This window comes from Pelodiscus sinensis, chromosome 20, assembly GCF_052426305.1.
Source record: "Pelodiscus sinensis isolate ZL-2025 chromosome 20, ASM5242630v1, whole genome shotgun sequence".
In the NCBI taxonomy this organism is placed as follows: Eukaryota; Metazoa; Chordata; order Testudines; family Trionychidae; genus Pelodiscus; species Pelodiscus sinensis.
In genome coordinates this window covers 25,327,879-25,351,866 of record NC_143071.1, presented here as the reverse complement: position 1 = coordinate 25,351,866, position 23,988 = coordinate 25,327,879, and the positions used below count along the sequence as shown (strand labels likewise).

General features: G+C 44.5%; 1 protein-coding gene across 3 annotated transcripts in view; it reads right to left on the bottom strand.

The window, feature by feature from the left end:
- TBCD (tubulin folding cofactor D) overlaps positions 1–23,988 on the bottom strand; it is a 265,482-nt gene that overhangs the window by 36,956 nt on the left and 204,538 nt on the right. For all 3 annotated transcript variants that reach the window (XM_075903520.2, XM_075903522.2, XM_075903521.2), the window contains exons 31-33: positions 20,504–20,587; positions 14,135–14,293; positions 3,229–3,367 (exon numbers count right to left, since the gene is read on the bottom strand). In XM_075903520.2, coding sequence (XP_075759635.2) covers positions 3,229–3,367; positions 14,135–14,293; positions 20,504–20,587 — 382 coding nt within the window. The remainder of the gene's footprint in view (positions 1–3,228; positions 3,368–14,134; positions 14,294–20,503; positions 20,588–23,988) is intronic.

The window sequence follows — 23,988 nt, the reverse complement described above, 5'->3', positions numbered from 1 at the left end:
CCCATGGTTTATTAGGTGATGAGCTTTCGTGGGGCAGACCCACTTCTTCAGATCATATTCTGAAACTGAATTGGCATGACCATTATATAACAGACGGATAACAATGAAGAAGAAACAAATTACACAGTAACGAATCAGCTACATAGAACAGAAGGTGGGGGGCGAGGAGAGAAGGAAGAGACAAGGAAGGAGGAATTTGTTATTGTAAGAGTCAATTAAGTGGCTAAACTGGAGTTACTATGAATGTCAAAAAGTGGGGAATAGTGATAGAAATGTAGCTGTGTTAGTCTGGTGTAGCTGAAACAAAATACAGGACTATGTAGCACTTTAAAGACTAACAAAATGGTTTATTAGATGATGAGCTTTCGTGGGCCAGACCCACTTCCTCAGATCAAATAGTGGAAGAAAATAGTCACAACCATATATACCAAAGGATACAATTTAAAAAAATGAACACACATAAAAAGAACAAATCAAATTTCAGAACAGAAGGGGCATGCGGGGGGGGGGAGGTAAATGTCTGTGAGCTAATGGTATTAGAGGTGATAATTGGGGAGGCTATCTTTGTAATGGCTATCTTACCCATTACAAAGATAGCCTCCCCAATTATCACCTCTAATACCATTAGCTCACAGACATTTCCCTTCCTCCCTTCCCCCCGCATCCCCCTTCTGTTCTGAAATTTGATTTGTCCTTTTCATGTGTGTTCATTTTTTTAAATTGTATCCTTTGGTATATATGGTTGTCACTATTTTCTTCCACTATTTGATCTGAGGAAGTGGGTCTGGCCCACGAAAGCTCATCATCTAATAAGCTCATCATTTTGTTAGTCTTTAAAGTGCTACATAGTCCTGTATTTTGTTTCAAAAAGTGAGGAGGCTGTCTTTGTAATGTGTAAGGAGGTAATTATCTAAATTAAGGCCCATTCACAACACATAGAATTTTAGCATAAATAAAAGTTCTGAAGTCTCCCTCTGTAATCTGGTGTTAAAAGTCTCTTTGTAGTAAGAAGCATGTTGTCAGATCTTTAAGGGAATGTCCAGTTTGATTAAAACGTTGGATGATAGGTTTCTCTGGGTGGAGATGTCTGATTTGTGATGTCTGATTTGTAAGCACTGATACTCTGGTAAAGTGACTGACCAGTCTGTCCAATATACATAGCAGAGGGACATTGCTGGCACATGATGGCATATATCACATTGCTGGATGTACAGGAATATGAGCCCTGTATTTTGAATTATTCAGAATTTCAACTCAAAATCTGAGCATAGAAAAATACAAAGAAATAAGTCTAAGAGACTACTTAAGAGGAAAGATTTAGAAGAAAGTAATTCTGATTGTTTTCTGCTAGAGGAAAGAAGTCCAAACCCTTGACAGAATATAATTGTTTTTAATCAGCCTGTTTACAGGTGGGGTTTGCCATACCATATGGGCTAGCAACAAGCAGCATCAAGGATAGGCAAAATAATGTTGCTCTAGCGAGTATGTAGCGCAGTGCAGTCTAGGTCTTCATACAGCCCATTAGGCATTGGTGTGTGACCCAAAAGCATTTTGTTTACCATTGCCCACATTCTAGGTTGCCAGATTCTGCTAGTTTCTCAGCTTAAAATTTTTCCTACTGATATTGCTAATGGGACATACAAGTAAAGCAAGGGCAGGTGAAGTGAGGTGCATGATGATTGCACAAAGCACTGACAGAGCCATGCTGTCCCTCAGCATCCAATCACAGCACTGCCACGGTTCAATCACCACACCTGCAAATTCTTGGTACATAAGCACAGTGAGCAAAACTGCCCTATCCCGGGAGACTGTCTTGGATGGGGCTATCTTGCAGCCCACTCACTAGCCGAGGCTGCCTATCACTGGTATCACGGGATAACACACCTTCCAAGTGAGAGTTGAAGTTGTGCGCTATCCAGGAAAGAAAGTTGAGATTCCTCTCTCCCCTGCAGGGACCTGTAAAGCCTCTCCAATCTTTTTCATGAGGTCTTGAAAACTCATTCATGTAGGATCAGCAGGCTGGGGTCTTGAGCATAATCCCATTGGAAAGGCTACAGAAATAGAGATCCAACTGAAGCCTCGGCTTTGATCAGATGAAAAGGAAGGAGAGAGCATGACTCTAGGCACCCCGTACACTATGTACCTTACACACTATGGCAGGGGTTCTCAAAAGTATGCCAATCCCTCCTGACAAGCATAACTACATGACCCCAGGAGGGGGGACCAAAGCCTGAGCGCACCCAAGCTCCACTGCCATGGATGGCAGGCCCAATGCCAAAGCCGCAGCCCAGCCTGCCTGGGTGAGGAACCAAAGCCTAAGAGCTTCAGTACTGGGGCTTTGGCCCCATGGCCCAACAAGCCTTAAGGCAGCCCTGGTGACCCCATTAAAATGAGGGCCCGACCCACTTTGGGGGTCCAACTCATAGCTGGAGAACAGCTGCACTACTGCAATATTTTTTGTATAAAGTATATATCTTGTGAGATATCATCTGATAAATACCATGCATAAAATATACATATCAGTGCTGTATGTGAAATTATGGATACGCGCCAATATTGTGCTTTAACGTCTATGACTAAAAGTGTTTAAACCAGCATGTCAGGGGTATTTGAGAAATAGATTTTCTTCAGACAGTGGAAAGATGATGACACTTCAAACAAGGCGTGTCCCAAATTCAATGGCTTATTCATTTGTATTGGAGGTTGCAGCAGGAAACAATACATTTGCATAATAGCAACCATCAGCAGAGGACGAACACACATGGAGACTTACCTTCCAGACATCATGGCTCCTTTACTAAACTGGAACTAATTCATTTTATCTAGAGGTACCCTTCAGAGAACACTTTTCAAACATGCATTGAACTATAAAGAGAGGGGGCACAAACACCAAAATTATCTTACACCTAAGGACACAAAGAAACCAAGTGTTTTGACGTCTGTGCTTGGTCCTACTTGGGCCAAACAGTAAAAAGTTGGTGAATAAAAGAAAAATCATCTTGAACATCTTGCTAGATGAAGTTTTAAGAGGTGTTTCACAATCATTTGTTTATAACAATTTCAAATTTTATCCCAGACAACTTTTAAAAACTTGTGATCAAAATTCACCAATGAAAGTATTGCAACGTATGGAATTGAGACAACGTATGGAATTTAGCCACACATAGTTATAGGAGAAATAAACAACCTCTAGCAAACAAACAAGGAGTCTGTTCCCTGATAGCTTACCGTTGTCTCTGTTAATCCCCCAACAGATACCGTAAGACCCAGCAGGACATGATACCGATAAGTTGGCAAACCCAACAGCTGTGTGATTCGAGGGAAGGCTTGTGAGGGGGCATTCCAATTTAAAGTTACAGCCTCGGACCTGTCCAGAGAAAAGAAAATCATCATATGTTTTTATCTTAACACCTCTCCATAGAATCCTGGAATACATCCACACCGTGAGACACTCGTTAGCACTGGCTCTCCACACAGTAATGTAACACACCCATCTTTCCATGTGTATCTATAAACCTTCCAAATTGAAGTTTCCAATTCATGCATCTGATAAAGTGGGTTCCACCCTATAAAAGCTTATGCCCCAAAAAATATGTTAATGTGCCACAGGACTCCTCGTTGTTTTTGATGAAACAGATTAACACTTCTATTCCACTGAAACAGTACATCAGCAATGGAAGAAATGCACTCAGACGGTATAAATCATATTTATCATCATTATTACAGGATATTGGGACAGAGCAAAGAAAAAATGCAGATTTTGTACAGTAATTGGTGTTCTTTGAGATATGTGGTCCCTATAAATACTGTGAGTACACAAGTGCTCCCACAATGAGGAGTACCTATAAGATTTTTCAGGAGCAAATTTTCATTGGTCCAATCCTGTACCCTATGCCATAAGCCCAATGGACTCTCCAGTTCCCACTCTCACTCAAATCAACGGTGATCCAAGCAGACAGGAATGAGTGTGGGTTGCAGAATACCCATAAGGAATACAAATATCAAAGAAATAATTGTGAGATAAGTAACCTACATTTCTTCTTACTCATAGACTCTAAGGTCAGAAGGGACCATTATGATCATCTAGTCTGACCCCCTGCACAATGCAGGCCACAGAATCTCATCCACCCCTCCTAGAATAATCCTCTCACATATATCTCAGATATTGAAGCCTTCAAATACTTTGAAGAACCCAAGATGCAGAGAATCCTCCAGCTGTGATCTGTACCCCATGCTACAGAGGAAGGCGAAAAACCTCCAGGGCCTCTGCCAATCTACCCTGGAGGAAAATTCCTTCCCGACCCCAAATATGGCGATCAGCTAAACCCTGAGCATGTGGGCAAGACTCATCAGCCAGACACCCAGAAAGTTCTCTATAGTAACTTCTATCATCCCTCCATTGACCTATTTCCCACTGATAATGAATGGTCAATTAGTTACCAAGATCATATTATCTCATCAAACCATCCCCTTCATAAACCCATCTAGTTTAATCTTGAAACCAGATAGATCTTTTGCCCCCACTACTTCCCTTGGAAGGCCGTTCCAGAACTTCACTCCTCTAATGTGAAGCTGAAGGGCTGAATCCTACAGGCCCTCAAAAAGACCAGGCAGGACCAGACTGTTGTCCAGGTTTCAGTCAAAGTTGGGCAATGAGGTCCTTCGTCATGAAGAATCTGTCCTCAAGAAGGTACATTCTGATTGCATTCAAATTCAGTTCCACTCCCATAATTTCTTTACCGTTCACGGAGATTTAAGTGGACTTTTATGGTTAACCACAAGTCCCAGAGAGTGAGAAAGATTTAATGAGGATTGCCACTTGTTCCTTCCTGATACAATCATCTTGTGAGCAGCCAATCATCAAGATAAAAATACCAGACTCTTTGTAAATGCTCTTGGAGCTGACAGGAGGCCAAATGAAAGGCCCGTGTACTGAAATTGTTCCAGGCCCACCAGAAATAAAGTGAAGTAATCTCCTATGTGCTAGAAATGTGGAAGTAGGCATCTGTCAAATCAAGTGCTGCAAATCAGTTGTCTTCGTTAACTGAGCAGATTACTGAGGCCAAAGTGGTTATCCTGAACCTTGAATGACATATGGCGACATTTGGTCATCTGAGATCCAGGATGGGTCTCCAGCCCTCTACAGTGTCCTCTCTTGAGATGATCTACACACTGCACATGAGAAGGAAACAGCCCAGATGCCCACTGAAAGGTGCAATGAGTGGTTGAATGGAGAAAGGCTAACTTTCCAGTGCAAGCTGGGAATCGTCAAAGTCAGACACAGGACTCACAGATTTGTCCGACCGCTCTGTTTATTAGCACAGCCGCTCTGCTAATACACCCAGAACATGTGAGTACCATACAAGGCTCAAACCCCTTAGATTTATTCAGTCAAAAGAAAGCCAACCTAACAAGATTAAAAGGTGGCAAAACTTCACATGATTAGTATGAGACTAGCCAAGTATCTTCATTTCCACATCAAGCACACAGCAATCTCCTGTCCATATCTCCCTGGTTACCTCAATTACTTTCTGCCTAACACCTAATGTTCCTTTTCCTGTTATCCCAGGCACACCTGGCTTCATTCTGATCTCCATACCTACAAACATAATCTTCTCTTACAATATAATTCTTTCTACTTTGACAGAGTGAAAGGAGGATGGTGGTAGAGTAATTCTGCCTTCTGCAGAATTGTATCCTCAGGAAATCAGGTGGTTCAAAAAACTTTTGATGAGAGAAGAGCTGAGAGGCAGAACGGTATCTATGAGAAGTCGGCCTAGAGTATTTCCTCTTGGATGCAGGGGCATAGAGTCCCAAAGAGCTGAGCATGGCATTGATAATCCTTAAGGCAATGGAGGAATTCATTGCTTTACTCACTAAACAGATTGTTACCTTTGAAGAGGAGATTTTTTACTACAGGCAGTCCCCGACTTACGCGGATCCGACTTATGTCGGATCCGCAGTTACAAACGGGGCTCGCCCCGGAGGACACGGACTGCAGGACCTCGCGGTCCTGCCACCCGTGTACTCCGGGGCTTTCTCCGCGTCTCCCTGGTCTGCAGACCAGGAAGACGCGGAGCAAAGCCGCAGAGGGGCTCGGGCAGCTTTGCAAAGCCTTGGGGAAGCCGGCAGCGGGACAGCCCAGACGCCCCGCGGCTGTCCCACTGCTGGCGTCCTCAGAGGCTTTGCTCTCCGTCTCCCTGAACTGCTGGTCTCCAGCAGACCAGGGAGACGGGGAGCAAAGCCGCGGAGGATCCAGGCGGCGGGACCACGGTGCGTCTCAGTCCGCCACCTGCGTCTTCCTGGTATGCTGGGGTGGGGGACGGGGGGGCGCAGCTAGTACCCCCCCCCACCCCCCCAGCAGACTAGGCTTTTTTCCAGACGCCTGTGGCAGAGCAGCTGGGGCGCTGCCGGTTGGTCCCGCAGCGCCGCTCTGGGCGCTACTGGACCAACCCGGTAGCACCCCAGCTGCTCTGCCCCAGGCGTCCTGATTCAGCTGCTGCTGGTCAGTTTCAGCAGCGGCTGAATCAGGACGCCTGGGGCAGAACAGATGGGGTGCTGCTGGGTTGGTCCAGTAGCGCCGAGGAGCAGCTGCTCTGCCCCAGGCGTCCCCAAGTCAGCTGCTGCTGAAACTGACCAGCGTTGACTACAGGAAGCCCGAGGCAGAGTTGCTTTGCCGCAGGCTTCCTGGAATCAGCTGCTGATCAGTTTCAGCAGCAGCTGACTTGGGGACGCTTGGGGTTCTTAAGTTGATTCTGTATGGGTACGTCTACACTACAGCGCTAATTCGAACTAACTTAGTTCGAATTAGTTAATTCGAACTAAGCTAATTCGAACTAACGCGTCTAGAACTAAAAACTAGTTCGAATTAGCATTTTGCTAATTCGAACTAGCATGTCCACAGTAAGTGGACCCTGAACCGGGCTTAAGGATGGCCGGAAGCGGTGCCGGCAGGGCATCAGAGGAGGACTTAGAGCGTGGAGATGCTGTCTCAGGCTAGCCAAGGGCTGATCTTAAAGGGTCCCGACTCCCACCCCGGACAGACAGTTCTCAGGGGTGCCCTGCTTGCAAATCAGTCCTGGCTTGGAGTGCCCGGAGTACCCACACTGGGCACATCACAGCACTCGGCCATCAGACAGGCTGCACTTGCCGCAGGCTGCCATCTGGGGAGAGGGGGCAATTGGGGGGCTGCAGGAGAGCTTCCACCCCCAGAAGCCCGCAGAGCCAGCCCAGTCCTCCCCATCGGGGGCTCGTGCCCCATTCCTCCCTCACCTCCTTCCACTTACCCTTCCCTAGCCCCTTTTCTTGATGGACAAAATAAAGGACAATTGTGTTCCAAAATGGAATCTGTCTTTATTGAACAAAACTGGGGGAGACTGGGAAAAGGAGGTGGGAGAGGGGAAGAGAGAGGCTGGGAGAGGGGAGGGCAACTACAATGATCAGGGGTTGGGAACAGGTCCCATATGAAGAGAGGCTAAAGAGACTGGGACTTTTCAGCTTAGAAAAGAGGAGACGGAGGGGGGACAGGATAGAGGTCTCTAAAAGCAGGAGTTGGGTGGAGAGGGTGCATACAGAAAAGTTCTTCATTAGTTTCCATAAAGAAGGACTAGAGGACACCAAAGGAAAGGAATGGGTAGCAGGCTTCAAACTAGTAACAGAAAGTTGTTCTTCACAAAGCAAAGAGTCAACCTGTGGAACTCCTTGCTGCAGGAGGCTGTGAAGGCTACAACTAGAACAGAGTTTAAAGGGAAGTGAGATCAAGTCATAGAGGCTGGGTCCATGGAGTGGTATTAGCCAGGGGGTAGGAATGGTGTCCCTGCCCAAGGTTTGTGGAAGGCTGGAGAGGGATGGTACGAGACAAATGGCTTGGTCACTGTCTTCGGTCCGTCCCCTCCAGCGTCCCTAGGGTTGGCCGCTGTCGGCAGACAGGCTACTGGGCTAGATGGACCTTTGATCTGACCCTGGACGGCCATTGTAAGCTCAGGGCTCAGGGTCGGGGGTCTCAATGGACCCCCTTGATTTTCATGCACACCTGCTCCTGGGTGGCCAGGCTGGCAGCTCTCCTGCCCTAGACGGCCACTTTCCTGTGCCTAGTGCGGGGATCGTGGACGAGGTCCACGATGTACGCACTAGCCCTGGCGGGTGCCCGCCTCTTGCGGTCCCGGGCAAGCTCCCGGGAGCCCCCAGCCTGGTCCCAGGAAGAGGGGGAGGGCTGGGGGGCATCGGGTGGGTGGCTCGATCCGTGCCAGGTGCAGGGTCTGCTGGCTGGGTGCTGGCAGGCTTGCACCTGGCACGGGCACCGTAGCCAGCCCGTGCCCCTTTAAGGGGTCTGGGGCCGGGAGGGGGGCATACGAGTTTCCCTGTTGTTGGCCAGAGTGGTCACCAGGGAAACCTGGGGAAGGCTAGCCTCCCACTAGTTTGAATTAAGGGGCTACACACCTCTTAATTCGAACTAGCTAGTTCGAACTAGGCTTAATCCTCGTAAAATGAGGTTTTCCTAGTTTGAACTAAGCGCTCCGCTAGTTCGAATTAAGTTCGAACTAGCGGAGCACTAGTGTAGCGCCTATGAAAGTTAGTTCGAACTAACTCTGTAGTGTAGTGTGGACGCCAGTTCCGACTTACATACAGATTCAACTTAAGAACAAACCTAAGTGTAATCGATTAAACGATAAGCAAAAGCTTATAGGTTAATACTATAGACTACACACATTTCCCCTCACCACTAACCACCAGTACATTTTTAGTGGGCCAGCCAGCAGCCCTGCTCAGTCCCAGCTCGCACCGGGTCCGGGACCTAGCCCTGCTGTGGCTCTTAATTTAAAGTGTACTAGGAGCTGGGTGGGCAAGCAGCCTACCTCAGTTCCAGCTCATGCTGGGTCCAGGAACTCAGACTCTCTCCCCCAGACAGGGGCTGCTGCAGATACAGAGGGAGCAGCATGGAGTGGTAGGGGGCTCCTCGGGAGTGAGGGCCAGATTGCACTGGCTGCTGGTCCCACCCCAAGCACTACAGAATAGTCAAGTAACCAATAAGAATTCATGAGGTTAATCAACTATTCAAATAACCAATATTTAACATCCCTAATTACAATTATGAAGTCTACCTCACAGTGCCCAAAATCATCATGGAGCACAAAGCTGTATTCCCTGCAGTGAGTGACTCTTGAAGGGACTAGTTTCCTTTCATGAAGGATGATCTGGGGTCTAAGCACCTGCCGTAGTTTTAGTGAATTCTGAGAGTTTATTAGTGATAGAAATGTAGCCGTGTTAGTCTGGTGTAGCAGAAACAAAATACAGGACTACACCAGACTAACACGGCTACATTTCTATCACTATTCTACATGCAAGGCACTACTGTTAGCCGTTTGGAATGGAAATCCATCAACCAGATGAAGAAAATTGCACAGATACAGACAGACATCATCTTTCTATCCAGGTGCAAGAAGATGGACATCGTACCCAAAGGACTGACAGTGAACAATCCATTAAGATCAACATACTATACTGACTACAGTGAAAGACTCTGCCTCACACTATCCAAGAAATTAAGGAATCACCTGATAAGTATTTTATACAAGAAACAGAAAAACATCAAGAATGACATCTCTAACTTAGACAGTCTCATCTCAAGACAAACATCCACACGGACTGACACCTTGCAAGACTTTTGTTCCACCAGACAAGAAATCTACTATACACGCTTCTATTCCCTACAACAAAGAAAAGACAACAAATTTTCCAAGCTGCTCCACACCATAGGCTACAACAGCAACAACCTCAACCCACCGGATAATATTGTTAACCTCTCCAGCTACAAACTCAACCCAGCAGAAGAGTCTGTCTTGTCCAGGGGTCTCTCTTTCTGCCCCACGTCCCCCACAAATTGGATACAACTTTGTGGTTACCTTGGAGCTTTTTTTCGCCGCCTCTGCCTCCGAGAATATTTCCAAACCACCAATGAACACCAATCTGACCTACCAGATCCCCCCCCCATCAACAAAAAAGGAAGAATAATTCTATATGGACTCCCCCTGACGGTCGGAATTACAATCTAGATTTCTATATACAAAGCTTCCGCAACAACGCACAGACTAACATTATTCGCAAACAACAACAAGCGACATACAATCTCAGCCACGCTGAACACAGTCTCAAAAACAACCTGGACATTATAATCAAACCAGCTGACAAAGGTGCTGCTGTGGCCATTATGAATAAGGCCGACTATAACCAAGAGGCAGCCAGACAACTCTCCAACACCACATTTTACAAACCTCTCTCCTCTGATCCCACCTTGGAATACCAAAAGAAATTACTCTGTCTCCTTAAAAGCCTCCCTACAGCTACTCGGGAACAAATCCACACAGAAACATCTTCTGACCCCCAACCAGGATTTTTCTATCTGCTTCCCAAGACCCATAAACCTGCACACCCTGGACGCCCCATCATCTCTGGTATTGGCACACTCACTACTGGTCTATCCAGCTATGTAGACTCTCTCCTCAAACCCTACGAAACCAACACCCCCAGCTATCTCTGAGACACTACTGACTTCCTAAGGAAACTACAAAACTTCAATAACCTCCCCAATAACACCATCCTTACCACCATGGCTGTAGAAGCACTATACACCAACATCCCACATGAAGACAGATTACAAGCCATGAGAAACACTATCCCAGAGGACACCACTGCCAACCTGATAGCAGACCTATGTAACTTTGTTCTCACCCACAATTATTTCCAGTTTGAGAACAACTTATACCTCCAGATCAGCGGCACAGCCATGGGTACACGCATGGCCCCACAGTATGCTAATAACTTTATGGCTGACCTAGAACAACGTTTCCTCAACTCCCATCCGCTTTTACCCCTTCTCTACTTACGCTACATCGATGACATCTTTATGATCTGGACTCATGGCCAAGAAACACTGGAGACATTCCACAGAGATTTCAACAACCTACATCCCACCATTAACCTCAGCCTGGACCATTCCACACAAGAGATCCATTTCCTGGACACCACAGTACAAATCAACAATGGAAAATTAGACACCACCCTCTACAGAAAACCCACTGACTCATACAGTTACCTACATGCTTCCAGCTCCCATCCAGCACACACCATACGATCCATCATCTATAGCCAAGCCCTTCGATACAACCGCATCTGCTCTAATCCCACTGACAGAGACCAGAAACTTCAGGATCTCTACCAAGCATTTATAAATCTCAACTGCCCACCTGGAGAAATAAAAAAGCAAATTGAAAGAGCCAAACGAATACCTAGAAACCATCTACTACAAGACAGACCCAAGAAAACCAACACTAGAACACCACTTGTCATCACCTACAACCCTCAACTTAAACCTGTCCAACACATTATCAATAAATTACAGCCTATACTGGAACAGGATACTAAACTCCAAGAAGCTCTGGGAGACAGACCCATAGTCTCCTATAGACAACCACCTAACCTCAAGATGATTCTTACCAAGTACCACAGGACATACCACACTAATACCAACCCTGGTACTTTCCCTTGCAACAAACCCCATTGCCAGCTTTGTCCACATATTCACTCTGCTGATACCATTATTGGGCCTAACCAAGTGAGTTATAAGATCAAGAATACGTATTCCTGCGCATCCAGAAATATAATTTATGCTATCATGTGCCGAAAGTGTCCGTCTGCTATGTACATTGGACAAACGTCTCAGACACTTCGCCAAAGGATCAATGCCCACAAAACAGATATTAGACAGGATCACAAAGAAAAAACAGTTTCTTGCCATTTCAACCAAAAAGGACATTGTCTCAATGACCTAATCACGTGCATCCTACTTCAGAAGACTTTCAAATCTGCACTTGAAAGGGAATCCTCTGAACTGTCATTCATGCTAAAATTTGACACTCTCCATGGGGGGCTGAACAAAGACCCCAACTACCTTACCCATTATAAAGATAGCTTCCCCAATTATCACCTCTAAAACCATTAGCTCACAGACATCTACCTTTCCCCACCTCTAATATCATTAACTCACAGACATTTACCTTCCTTCCCCCCCCCCCCCGCATCTCCCTTCTGTTCTGAAATGTGATTTGTCCTTTTCATATGTGTTCATTTTTTTTATTGTATCCTTTGGTATATATGGTTGTGACTATTTTCTTCCACTATTTGATCTGAGGAAGTGGGTCTGGCCCATGAAAGCTCATCATCTAATAAACCATCTTGTTAGTCTTTAAAGTGCTACATAGTCCTGTATTTTGTTCGAGAGTTTATTGTAATTACTGAAGTTCATTCTGTACCTAATGACTGGAAGACAGCTAATATGATGCCAATATTTAAAAAAAGGTTCTACAGGTGATCCTGGCAATTACAGACCGGTAAGTCTAATGTCAGTACCGGGCAAATTAGTTGAAACCATATTAAAGAATAGAATTGTCAGACACATAGATTTATAATTTGTTGGGGAAAAGTCAACATGGTTTCTATAAAGGGAAATCATGCCTTACTAATCTGCTAGTGCTCACTGAGGTGGCCCACAAGCATGTGGACAAGAGGAATCCGGTGGATATGGTGTACTTATATTTCCAGAAAGACACTGACAAGGTCCTTCACCAAAGGCTCTTAAGTCAACTAAGTTGTCATGGGATAAGAGGGAAGGTCCTTTCATGGATTGATAACTGGTTAAAAGACAGGAAACAAAGGATAAGAACAAACGGTAAGTTTTCAGAGTGGAGAGTGGTGTCTTCCAAGGATCTGTCCTGGGACCAAACCTATTCAACCTATTTATAAATGATCTGGAGAAAAGGGTAAACAGTGAGCTGACAAAAATTGCAGATAATAAACTGCTCAAGATAGTTAAGACCAAAGCAGACTGTGAAGAGCTTCAAAAAGATCTCACAAAACAGCAAATGAAACTGAATGTTGATAAATATAAAATAATGCACATTGGAAAAAATAATCCCAACCATACATACAAAATGATGGGGACTAATTTAGCTATAACAACTCAAGAGCAAGCTCTTGGAGTCATTGTGGATAGTTCTCTGAAAACATCCACTCAATGTGTAGTGGCACTCAAAAAAGCCAACAGAATGATAAGAATAATTAAAAAAGGGATAGAGAATAAGACAGAAAATATTGTATTGCCTCTAAATAAATCCATGGGACGCCCATATCTTGAATATGGCGTACAGATGTAGTTGCCTCATATAAAAAAAAGATATATTGGCATTGGAAAAGGTTCAGAAAAGGGCAACAAAAATGATTAGGGGGTTGGTACAAGTTCCATAAAAAGACTGCGACTTTTCAGCTTAGAAAAGAGGAGATGAAGTGGGGATATGATAGAGGTGTATAAGATCGTGACTACTGTGGAAAAGCGAATAAGGAAAAGTTATTTACTTATTCCCATAACATAAGAACTAGGGGTCACCAAATGAAATCAATAGGTAGCAGGTTTAAAACAAACAAAAGGAAGTTTTTCTTCATACAGTACAGTCAACCTGTGGAACTCCTTGCCAGAGGATGTTGTGAATACCAGGACTTTAAAAGGGTTCAAAAAAGAACTAGATAAATTCATGGATGTTAGGTCCATCAATAGCTATTAGTCAGGATAGGTGGGAATGGTGTCCCTACCCTCTGTCTGTCAGAGGCTGGAAATTGATGGTAGGAGAGGGATCACTTAATGATTACCTGTTCTGTTCACTCCCTCTGAAGCACCTGGCATTAGCCACTGTCAGAAGACAGAATGCTGGGCTAGATGAACCTTTGGTCTGACGCAGCATGGCTGTTCTTATGCTCTTATGTACTTGGTCATTAATACCTGGCAATTCACTACACAGAAAAGGAGGCTAGTAGATCGTAAGTTCTTTCACAGTCATAGACTCCCAGGGCTGGAAGAGACCTCAGGAGGTCATTGAGTCCAGCCCAAAGCAGGACCAACCCCAAATAAATCATCCCAGCCAAGGCTTTGTCAAGCTGGGACTTAAAAACCTGTAGGGATGGAGATTCCACCACCTCCTTAGGAGACTTGCCACGGGCTGGATCAAATTAAGCAGGAGGCCAGAGTTCCTCCATCCCTGCCATAAACCCACCGTAATAAATAAGAAGTTGATAAAAATCTACTTACCTCGGAAATATCCTCTCCAGTTCCTCCCGGTGGGGTATGTGTGGAACTGGTGGGTTGTCATAGTACAAAAAATTGAGGAACACAGATCCAGCATGAGCACGAAATCTATCAATTTTTTCAGCTGACTGCTGGGCCAGGCAGCACATAATCTGTTCACAACTACGAATTAAGAGACAAAAAACTAATCCAATCCATCACATCACCATAAATAAATGAATGTACATACTTTAAACAGGAATTGCTTAAAGAAAGAATTGAAAATAATTTCTTATACTCATTACACTACCCAAAATAATGAACTGTGGAATGAGATTGCTGTTTTATTCCATTTGCCTTTTTATAGTACACATTTAGATGAGCCATGACATTCACTGCGGTGGTAACTAAATCTGTAAGAACAGCCTCAAGTTAATTTGTACAACACCTCCAAATCCAAATATCCAGAAAATAAGAATATTAACCACACCTTGCACTCACCTAGCACCTTCCATCTAGAAAGATGCTTTATGGACTGGATGCAGTATGGGACCACCAATGAAACTGAACCACCTTTAAGGTGGGAATGAAGCAAACCCCTGACACAACTATGTTTCTAAACAGAAATGAAAAGGGGGGGGGGAGAATGCTAATATATCAGGGAGAGTGCACTAATGTCATTACTTCCTTATGTGAGTGTCTGTCCAACCCCACCTGTTTTTTCTCCCTCCTAACTCATGTATCTAGAAGACTGCAAGTCCATCAGGGAAGACAACTCTCCCTCCTAGAAGGCTGCACCACCATACCTTTAGGCATGGCACAAATTATAATAATAGTAAATGAGAGACAAGGTGGGTGAGGGTAAGATCCTTTATTGGACTGGTTTCTGCTTTACAGAGCTCTTTGTCTGGTCTGGAAACAGTCCCCAGAGCTAAATGCAAGACGGGACAAACTGTTAAGCGCAAGGGATTAAAACATGTTGCAGGAGAACATTTAAAAGGAAGTGGACAATTATTACCACTGCAATCACAGGACAAAAGAGAATTAGAGTCTAGACTTGCCATTTAATGTGGAAAAAGTCCCTTTTTTGCACAAAAAGTGTGGAAGCAGCTACACTTGCCAATTTTTGCAGTGAAACTCAGAAGTTTCGCCGCAAAAAGAAAACAACTTCCACAAAATCACCTCCAGTGATGCCTTAACAGTGGTGTGTAAGTAACGACATGTTCTTGCTGTATACAAAGCTTTTAACCTCCACAGGATATCCCACAGTGCCTAGGTGACCACTTTGGCCAGCAGCTCTGCTGCTCTGACACCAGATAAACAGACAGCTGCCTCTCCCTCTGTAAAACCCTGGGAACTTTGAAATTCCCCTCCTTATTTTTTTGGCAAGTACTCACTTGTCATTTAGCCAGGTGATATGTCTGAACCACAGAACAAACGATTCCCTGCTTGTAGCAATGCGGAGCTACTGGAACTGATCAGTGATTGGGGAGGGGCTGGGCAGGGACTGCCCCACGATCACACCCCTTTCCACCATGACCTACTGTCAAAATGGAGAGCATTGCACTGTGGGATAACTGCCCCTTAGGACGTTGCTCTCATCAGCAATGGAAGTGCTGCAAATGTAAACACTCTCTGATGCCTGTGGAAGTAAGTGAACATACAAACCAGTGCTTTTCTTTACCAGTTCTTATCACTGGTAAAACAGACAGTTCAAACACTCTGCATATGTAGACACTGCCAAAGTGCTGTAAAAAACCACAAAACCTGACACCGAATTTTCCACAACAAAGACACCCCCTCCCACACAACTATCAGACACTCATCAGCAATCATAAGAAGAAAGAATCTTATTATTGGACAGCCCTACTGGAAAGAGCTACCCAGCTGGAAAAAAAAATCAACTGTGAAATTCTTAACAGAACATCACAGTCATCACAATCTCTCCACTGCGGACAAAACAGCTACACAACCCCTGAAATCCAGACACTAGATGATAAACAGCAGACAAGGGGGGAACATTGTAATCCTCAATTATGAGAGCATTAGTGAGGTCAATCCGACACCACCTTGAGTACTAAAAAGAACTCAAGATCGTACCACAATCCATAAATGCATTTAAAGAGATCATCAATTCCTTCCCAGAACTTCAAGAGACACACTACAACCTCATCTGTGTTCCCTGTAAGCTGCACACTTGTGTGGCACACAGATGAATAGCAGCCTGCAGCATGCACAGCCTGCAGCATGTGTTCACATGTCCCTACCCCTACCTTGCTCCATCCATCCTGCAGTGGCTCCTGGGAGGCACCCTCTCGCTAGCTGTGCAATGTGAGATAAAGGGGGTGCTGATGTGTTAGGATGTCACCCCCGCCCCCCCTGCACCTCCTCTCTGCAGAGTAGAGCAGGAGGAACACAGAGCCTGGCAGCTCAGGTGGATTCAGATAACATGGGTCTGAATGACTCCAGCCTCCATGCAGCGAGTGAGCACCTGCCTTTCCTAAAGGAGCAGCATGCTGTCTGAGATTGCTGCAGCAGCCAGCTCATGCTTTCCCTCCCCCTGCCCCCGCCTATGTACCCCACCTCTTCAGAGAGAAGGAGGGAAGACAACGCAGGAACAGAGCAGCAGAGGTCAAAGCTTTCAGTTTCTTAAAGCACAGCACATGGCTTTTCTCAAACTTACTCAGCAGCAGCCAGCACACGCACTTGTCTGTGTGTCTCACACACCGTGTCACACACACTGTGTCACAATCTGTGACAGACACCCCCACCATTTGTGTCACACATGCAAACACACACATCCTGAGTCAGTCTGCTACACACAATCACACACCCCATTTGTCACCCACCGTTAGTGCGTGTGGGCGTGTGGCACAATCTCCTTCACACTTCTCTCTCAACACATTCTTGTATTACTGCTGTTGCTAATACTCACACATCTTCTCTACTTTTATTCTTTCAAAGTGTGCTATTTTACTGTTTTGACTGATCTATGCATTTCATAAGTTTTGGTTGTTATACTGAAATTTAATTCTTTGAATACTGTGCTCTAAAATGGCTAACCTGTCCTGGGTGGAGTAATTATCCATGTGGTAATTTTTAAAATACATATTATATCTAGACTATATTTTTGTTTCAGGTTTTGCCCATCTGCACATGCCTCGGAGCACGTGGATGGAAAAAGAAACTAGAGAGAACACCGAACATTATCCCCACCAAACCCAACCCCAGGGCTTCCCAAGATACACAAAACAAAAGAGCCCAGGAAAACCCATCATCTCTGCACCTAACACTCTTGCTGAAGTAATATCGACTCTCAGAAACCATCCTCAAACCACTTAGCACAGGAGCACCAGTTTTCTCCAGGAATTCTACATTAACTATCTCCCTCAGAACACCATCCTTGACACCTTGGATGTCATCTCCCTATATACCACAATCCTTCCCCATGACAGCACTGGAACTTCTCTCAAATAGCTACAAGGTAATGGACAAAACTAAGACATCCACCTCAAACACGTCACCAAACACGTCCATGTTATGCCCACCTACAACAATTGCACATTTAACAATAATCACTGTGTCCAAACTATGGGAAGAGCTCTTTGTAGTAGGTTGGCTGCCCAAGATGCCTCTCTTTTCACAGGCCACCTCAAGAAAAAAATTCTGGGAAAATACACATTAAAAAAATCAATGATATGCCTGAGATACACTGAAGATATTTCCATTTTCTGAGTAGATGGCCTAAACTCCCACACAGATTTTCAGATATTCAACCAGCAACAACCATCTATCAGGTTCTCTCTAGAACATTCACATATCACCATTAAATTCCTGACTGCTACTATCAGATTCAACAGTGGAACCTACGGACAGCTATATATAAGTATCCACATCACAACACTTACCTCCATAGATCCGGTAACACCCCCAGGCACACCAAGAAATCGGTTGTCTACAGCTAGGCACACAGATATAACAAAATATGCTCTTAGGAAAAAGTCTGAGAGATAGAGCTTCATTCTCTAAAAAAGCACTTCACCAGAGATATAGATTACATCATGGAAGGGCACCCCAAATGCCCCAAGAGAATTGGCTTCAATATACAAACAACTGTACACCCCTAATTTGTCATATACCACATACACTGGAATTCATATGGGGTATCAGCAATTAAAGCCCTTACTTGATGCAAACCACATTCTAAAAGAAATCTTTTATGAACTTCCTCTACTGGCCTTTAAGCAACCCCCCAACCTTTCTAAGTCCATCATCAGAAGCAAACTCCACATGGACCAGAACACACCATTTAAAGCAACACCAGACCTTACCAGAACAACAGATGCAATATATCTCCACTGGTACCACAACACTTTCAAGACCCCTGGGTCGTGCACATGTCAGAACTCATCCGGGACATTTAATGCCTCAAAGTAACAGAGACTCACTACACTCTCAAATGAACTAGCACAGCAAATTGATAAAAGGCAAAACATCTCATCACCTATTTGTGAACATTTTTCATAAAGCAGTCACTCCATGTGTGACCTCTCAGCCACCGTGATCAAAGCAAACCTGGACAATCTCTTCAAAAGATAAGCCTGGGAACATAAAATAATCACACTGTAAAAACCCACAAATCATAACTTTGGAAAAGACACTGATTTTATGTTCATTATAATAATTTGTATCCTAGTAAACTTCTGTCATCCTCTGAGTGCAAAGATATTAATTTCACACTTCATTTTTAGTGGTTTCCTGCCACATCTGTTAACTCCTTATGTTTAACTATTTGTCTTAACCAGCATTTAGCGGTGACACTCTGGTTACCTTTTCCAGACATGAAGAAGAGCTCTATGAAACTTGAAAGCTTCTCTCCTCCACCAACAGAAACTGGTCCAACTGAAGAGATTACCCTCACCCACTTTGTCTTTGCCTCACCCACAGTATCCCTGGTTTATATTTAATTAGGACACCTGAACTAACACACCTATTTTAGCAAATATGACAAGAATGTGTCATCTTGGGTCAAGCCATCAGGATTATTGTTTTACGTCTCATCTAAAAGTTTATCTCTGGGGCAACGAATTATTGCATAGAATCAGGTTGAGGCATTGGTGGAATACTATCTCAAAGAGCTCACTTACTAGAGCACCAAGAATTGTCCTTAAAGATCTCCCATTCAAATTAGAGGAGGAAAAAGGTGCACATTTGTAGCTGACTAGTTTATCCACTCTATTCTATAGATTCACACTGATTGATAAAGTTCCTCAGAAGGTTTTGCTGCAGGCGAACCTACATCAGCTCTAACGTCTCGATTCTGTGGGTTATTAAGAATAATATTACAAAATAATTCAAAATATGGATAAATTGCATTTATGGTTAGTGTTTAAGCTAACAAAGTCAGCTGCACTCTCAAATTCTAGGACCCTGATAAGCAGGGCTTGAGAAATAATGCAATCTACTCGCCTGTGGCGAGTAGACTGCAACCCAGAAGAGCTGGGTTTGGGCGATCTGCGCATACGTAGATCGCCAGACAGTGCAGCTGGCAAGTGGGGCTCACCGCGGTTCGGCAAGCCCTGCTGATAAGAGATACAACGCTCTTCCAACAACTTTCTACAAAGTTAGGTTTCAAGAATCTACACCAGTGTTTCCCAATTTTATTTGGCCATGGAACCCCTAGAGTTGCCTTAAAAAAAAAAAAAAAAAAAAAAAAAAAGGCCCTGCCGCGTTTTGTTGAGCAAAAAACAAATAAATAAATAAATAAAAGCACTCTGCCATGGCTCAGTCTCTTTAACAGGGGGCCGGGGAGTGCCAGCTCTTCGCGGAACCCTTGCTTTCGCTTCGCAGATTCCCAGGGTCCCCCGGAGCACCAATTGGGAAACACTGATCTACACAGATATACAAATTTATTCTCCTGACTCATCTCAGTGTCAGACCAGGTATATTGTCATCAAACCAGAAATTTAAAAGGGTAAGAGAACTAGGGATAGGAGCAGAGAGGTTTTGCAAGGAAAAATTTGAGGACCAGTCTTGATCTAGCTAATGTTTATTGGCTATTTTTGCCATTTAAGTTAACAATATCAGCAAAATTCATGAAGAGGACATGTTTGGACTAGATACCAAATATGTATAATGGACTAGGATGAGGGAAGGAATGCCATCATGGTTATATTCAGCCACATATATAATCTGTCTATATTATTTCCCTAGCTTGCAAAGGTGCTATGCAGTGTTATACACACATTTTTGTAAAAAGCTCTGTAACACTTAAGAGATTTATTGCATGCAGTATGCAGGCATTATTATATATATGGTCATATACGATGTAGGAATGGGACATTACTAAACATGAAATCAAAGAACAGGATATAAAAAGTAGAAGCTACATACATGTTAGCGTCAAGCATCTCTGGCTCATTTTGTACCAACAAAAGCGTCACCTCCATTAAACTTGTCATAGCAGCTTCTCTTACCCTGTGGAAATGAAGGTCAACAATTTTACAATACATGCAGATACAATTAATCTAATCAAACAAATATGGTGGCAAAAAAAATCAAGGTTGGGAGATGAAAATAGGCACCTAAATAAATGTATTACATTCAAAATGGTTGAATACATCTTAATTCAAAAGGACGAGCACTCACATTAACTTCTGCGAAACTATGGATTTGGAGGCCTAGCTTTAGGCACCCAATGTAAAAAACTGTAGCCATTCATAGAATCACAGAACACTAAAACTGGAAGAGACCTCGAGAGGTCATTGAGTCCAGTCCCCTGCTCTCACGACAGGACCCAGTACCATCTGATCATCCCTGACAGATGTCCATCTAATCTGCTCATAAATATCTCCAGAGATGGAGATTCCACAACCTCCCTAGGCAATATATTCCAGTGTTTAACCACCCTGACAGGAAGTTTTTCCTAATGTCCAACCTAAACCTCCCTTGCTGTAGTTTATGCTCATTACTTCTTGTCCTATCCTCAGAGGCCAAAGAACAATTTTTCCTCCCTCCTCTTTGTGACACCCTTTAGGTGCCGGGAAACCGCTATCATGTACCTTCTCAGTCTTCTCCTTTCCAAACTAAACAAGCCCAATTCTTCCAGTTTTCCTTCATTAGTCATGTTCTCTAAACCTTTAATCATTCTTGTTGCTCTTCTCTGGACCTTCTCCAATTTCTCCACATCTTTCTTGAAATGTGGAGCCCAGAACTGGACACAATACTCCAAATGAGGCCGAATCAGTGCAGAGTAAAGCAGAAGAATGACTTCTCGTGTCTTGCTCACAAGACTCCTATTAATGCATCCCAGAATCATGTTTGCTTTTTTTGCAACAGCATCACACTATTGACTAATATTTGGCTTGTGGTCCACTATGACCCCTAGATCCCTTTCTGCTGTACTCCTTCCTAGACAGTCGCTTCCCATTCTGTATGTGTGAAACTGATTGTTCCTTCTTAAGTGGAGCACTTTGTATTTGTCCTTATTAAACTTCATCCTGTTTACCTCAGACCATTTCTCCAGTTTGTCCAGGTCATTTTGAATTATGACCCTATCCTCCAGAGCAGTCGCAACCCCTCCCAGTTTCATATCATCTGCAAACTTAATAAGCGTACTCTCTATGCCAGTATCTAAATCGTTGATGAAGATATTGAACAGAACCGGTCCCAAAACAGACCCCTGCAGAACCCCACTTGATATGCCTTTCCAGCAGGATTGTGAACCATTGATAACTACTCTCTGAGTACGGTTATCCAGCCAGTTATGCACCCACCTTATTGTAGCCCCATCTAAGCTGCATTTACCTAGTTCAGGGCTACTCAACTTTGGAAGCCCCAGGGGCCACAATGATACTCACAGCACAAGAGGAGGGCTGCAACTTAAGTGTGGTTGCATATATGTGTAAATATATATGCAAATAGCTTCTCACACTGACGGGCCCGAATATAAAGATTAAGGCAAGACTACACAACACGCAGGCCCCATTTAAGTTAGTTCAGATACTAATAAAATGCAATAATTATCCGATTTTCACCCATATGACAACATTTTTAATGAGCAATGCCAGGAATTTAACAGTCCAGGAATTTAACTACTAAGATGCATATCAACAGAAGATCATTATATTGGTTCGCTATTGCGGAACGTGTTCCCAGTTGAGGTCATGTTCAAAGGATCCCACCCACGGGCAGCGTGCTGAGCCTCGCATAAACCCAAACCGCAACACGGGCCGCAAACAAACAGGCCACGTGTTGAGTAGCGTTGGCCTAGTTTATTGATAAGAAGGTCATGTGAGACCATATCAAATGCCTTACTAAAGTCTAGGCATACCACATCCACCACTTCTCCCTTATCCACAAGACTCGTTATCCTATCAAAGAAAGCTATCAGATTGGCTTGACGTGATTTGTTCACAAATCCATGTCGGCTGTTACCTATCACCTTGTCATCTTCCAGGTGTTTGCAGATGAATTCCTTAATTATTTGCTCCATTATCTTTCCTGGCACAGAAGTTAAAGTGACTGGTCTATAGTTTCTTGGGTTGTTCTTATTTCCCTTTTTATAGATGGATACTATATATGCCCTTTTCCAGTCTTCTAGAATCTCCCGTCTTTCATGACTTTTCAAAGATGACAGCTAAAGGCTCAGAGACCTCCTCTATCAGCTCCATGAGTATTCTAGGGTGTATTTCATCAGGCCCTGGTGACTTGCAGACATCTAACTTTTCTAAGTGATTTTTAAGTTTTTTTAAAATTTTATCTTCTAAACCTACCCCACTTCTATTAGCATTCACTATATTAGGCATTCCATCAGACTTCTTGGTGAAGACCGAAACAAAGAAGTTATTAAGCACCTCTGCTATTTCCAAGTTTCCTGTTTATTATTTCTCCCTCCTCACTGAGCAATGGGCCTACCCTGTCCTTGGTCTTCCTTTTGCTTGTAATATATTTATAGAAAGTCTTCTCGTTTCCCATTGATCGTGTTTAGTTTGATATCAGTACATTTCATATGTTTGATAGCAGCCTTCAACTACCTAAAAGAGGATTCCAAAGGGGACAGAGCCAGCCAATTCTCAGCGGTGGCAGATGGCAGAACAAGAAGCATTGGTCTCAAGTCTGAGGTCTCTTCCAATCCTAATCCTCTGTGAACCACTTATAAAGTGATAGTAAGAAAGTTATACTACTTAGAAAATAAATGATGAAATTCAATATAGCAGCTTAGAAATCTTTCATCATGAAGTACAGGCAGTCCCTGACTTACGCGGATCCGACTTATGTCGGATCCGCACTTACGAACGGGGCTTTCTCGCCCCGGAGGTCGAGGTGGCGGATTGCTACCTGCGAGCTCCGGGGTGAGAAAGCCCCGTTCGTAAGCTGCTCCGGTGCCCCTGGTCTGCTGGAAACCGTCTCCAGCAGACCAGGGGCACCGGGCGGGTTCCCGCGCTTCTGAGGCTTTGCCAGAGCAAAGCCTCAGAAGCGCGGGGACCCGCCGCTGCTGCCGCCGCTTCAGTCCCGGTGCCTGTGGTCTGCTGGGGACCATCCCCAGCAGACCACAGGCACTGGGACTGAAGCGGCAGCCGCGGCGGGTCCCGCGCCTCTGAGACTTTGCCAGAGCAAAGCCTCAGAGGCGCGGCACCCCGCTGCCGCTGCGGCTCTGCTCCCCGTGTCCCTGGTCTGCTGGGGGGGGGGCGCAGCTAGTGTTCCCCCCCCCAGCAGACCAGGCTTTTGTTTTGGACCCTGGGGCAGAGCAGCTGGGGCGCTGCCGATTGGTCCTGCAGCGCCGCTCTGGGCACTACTGGACCAACCCGGCAGCACCCCAGCTGCTCTGCCCCAGGTCCTGATTCAGCTGCTGCTGGTCAGTTTCAGCAGTGGCTGAA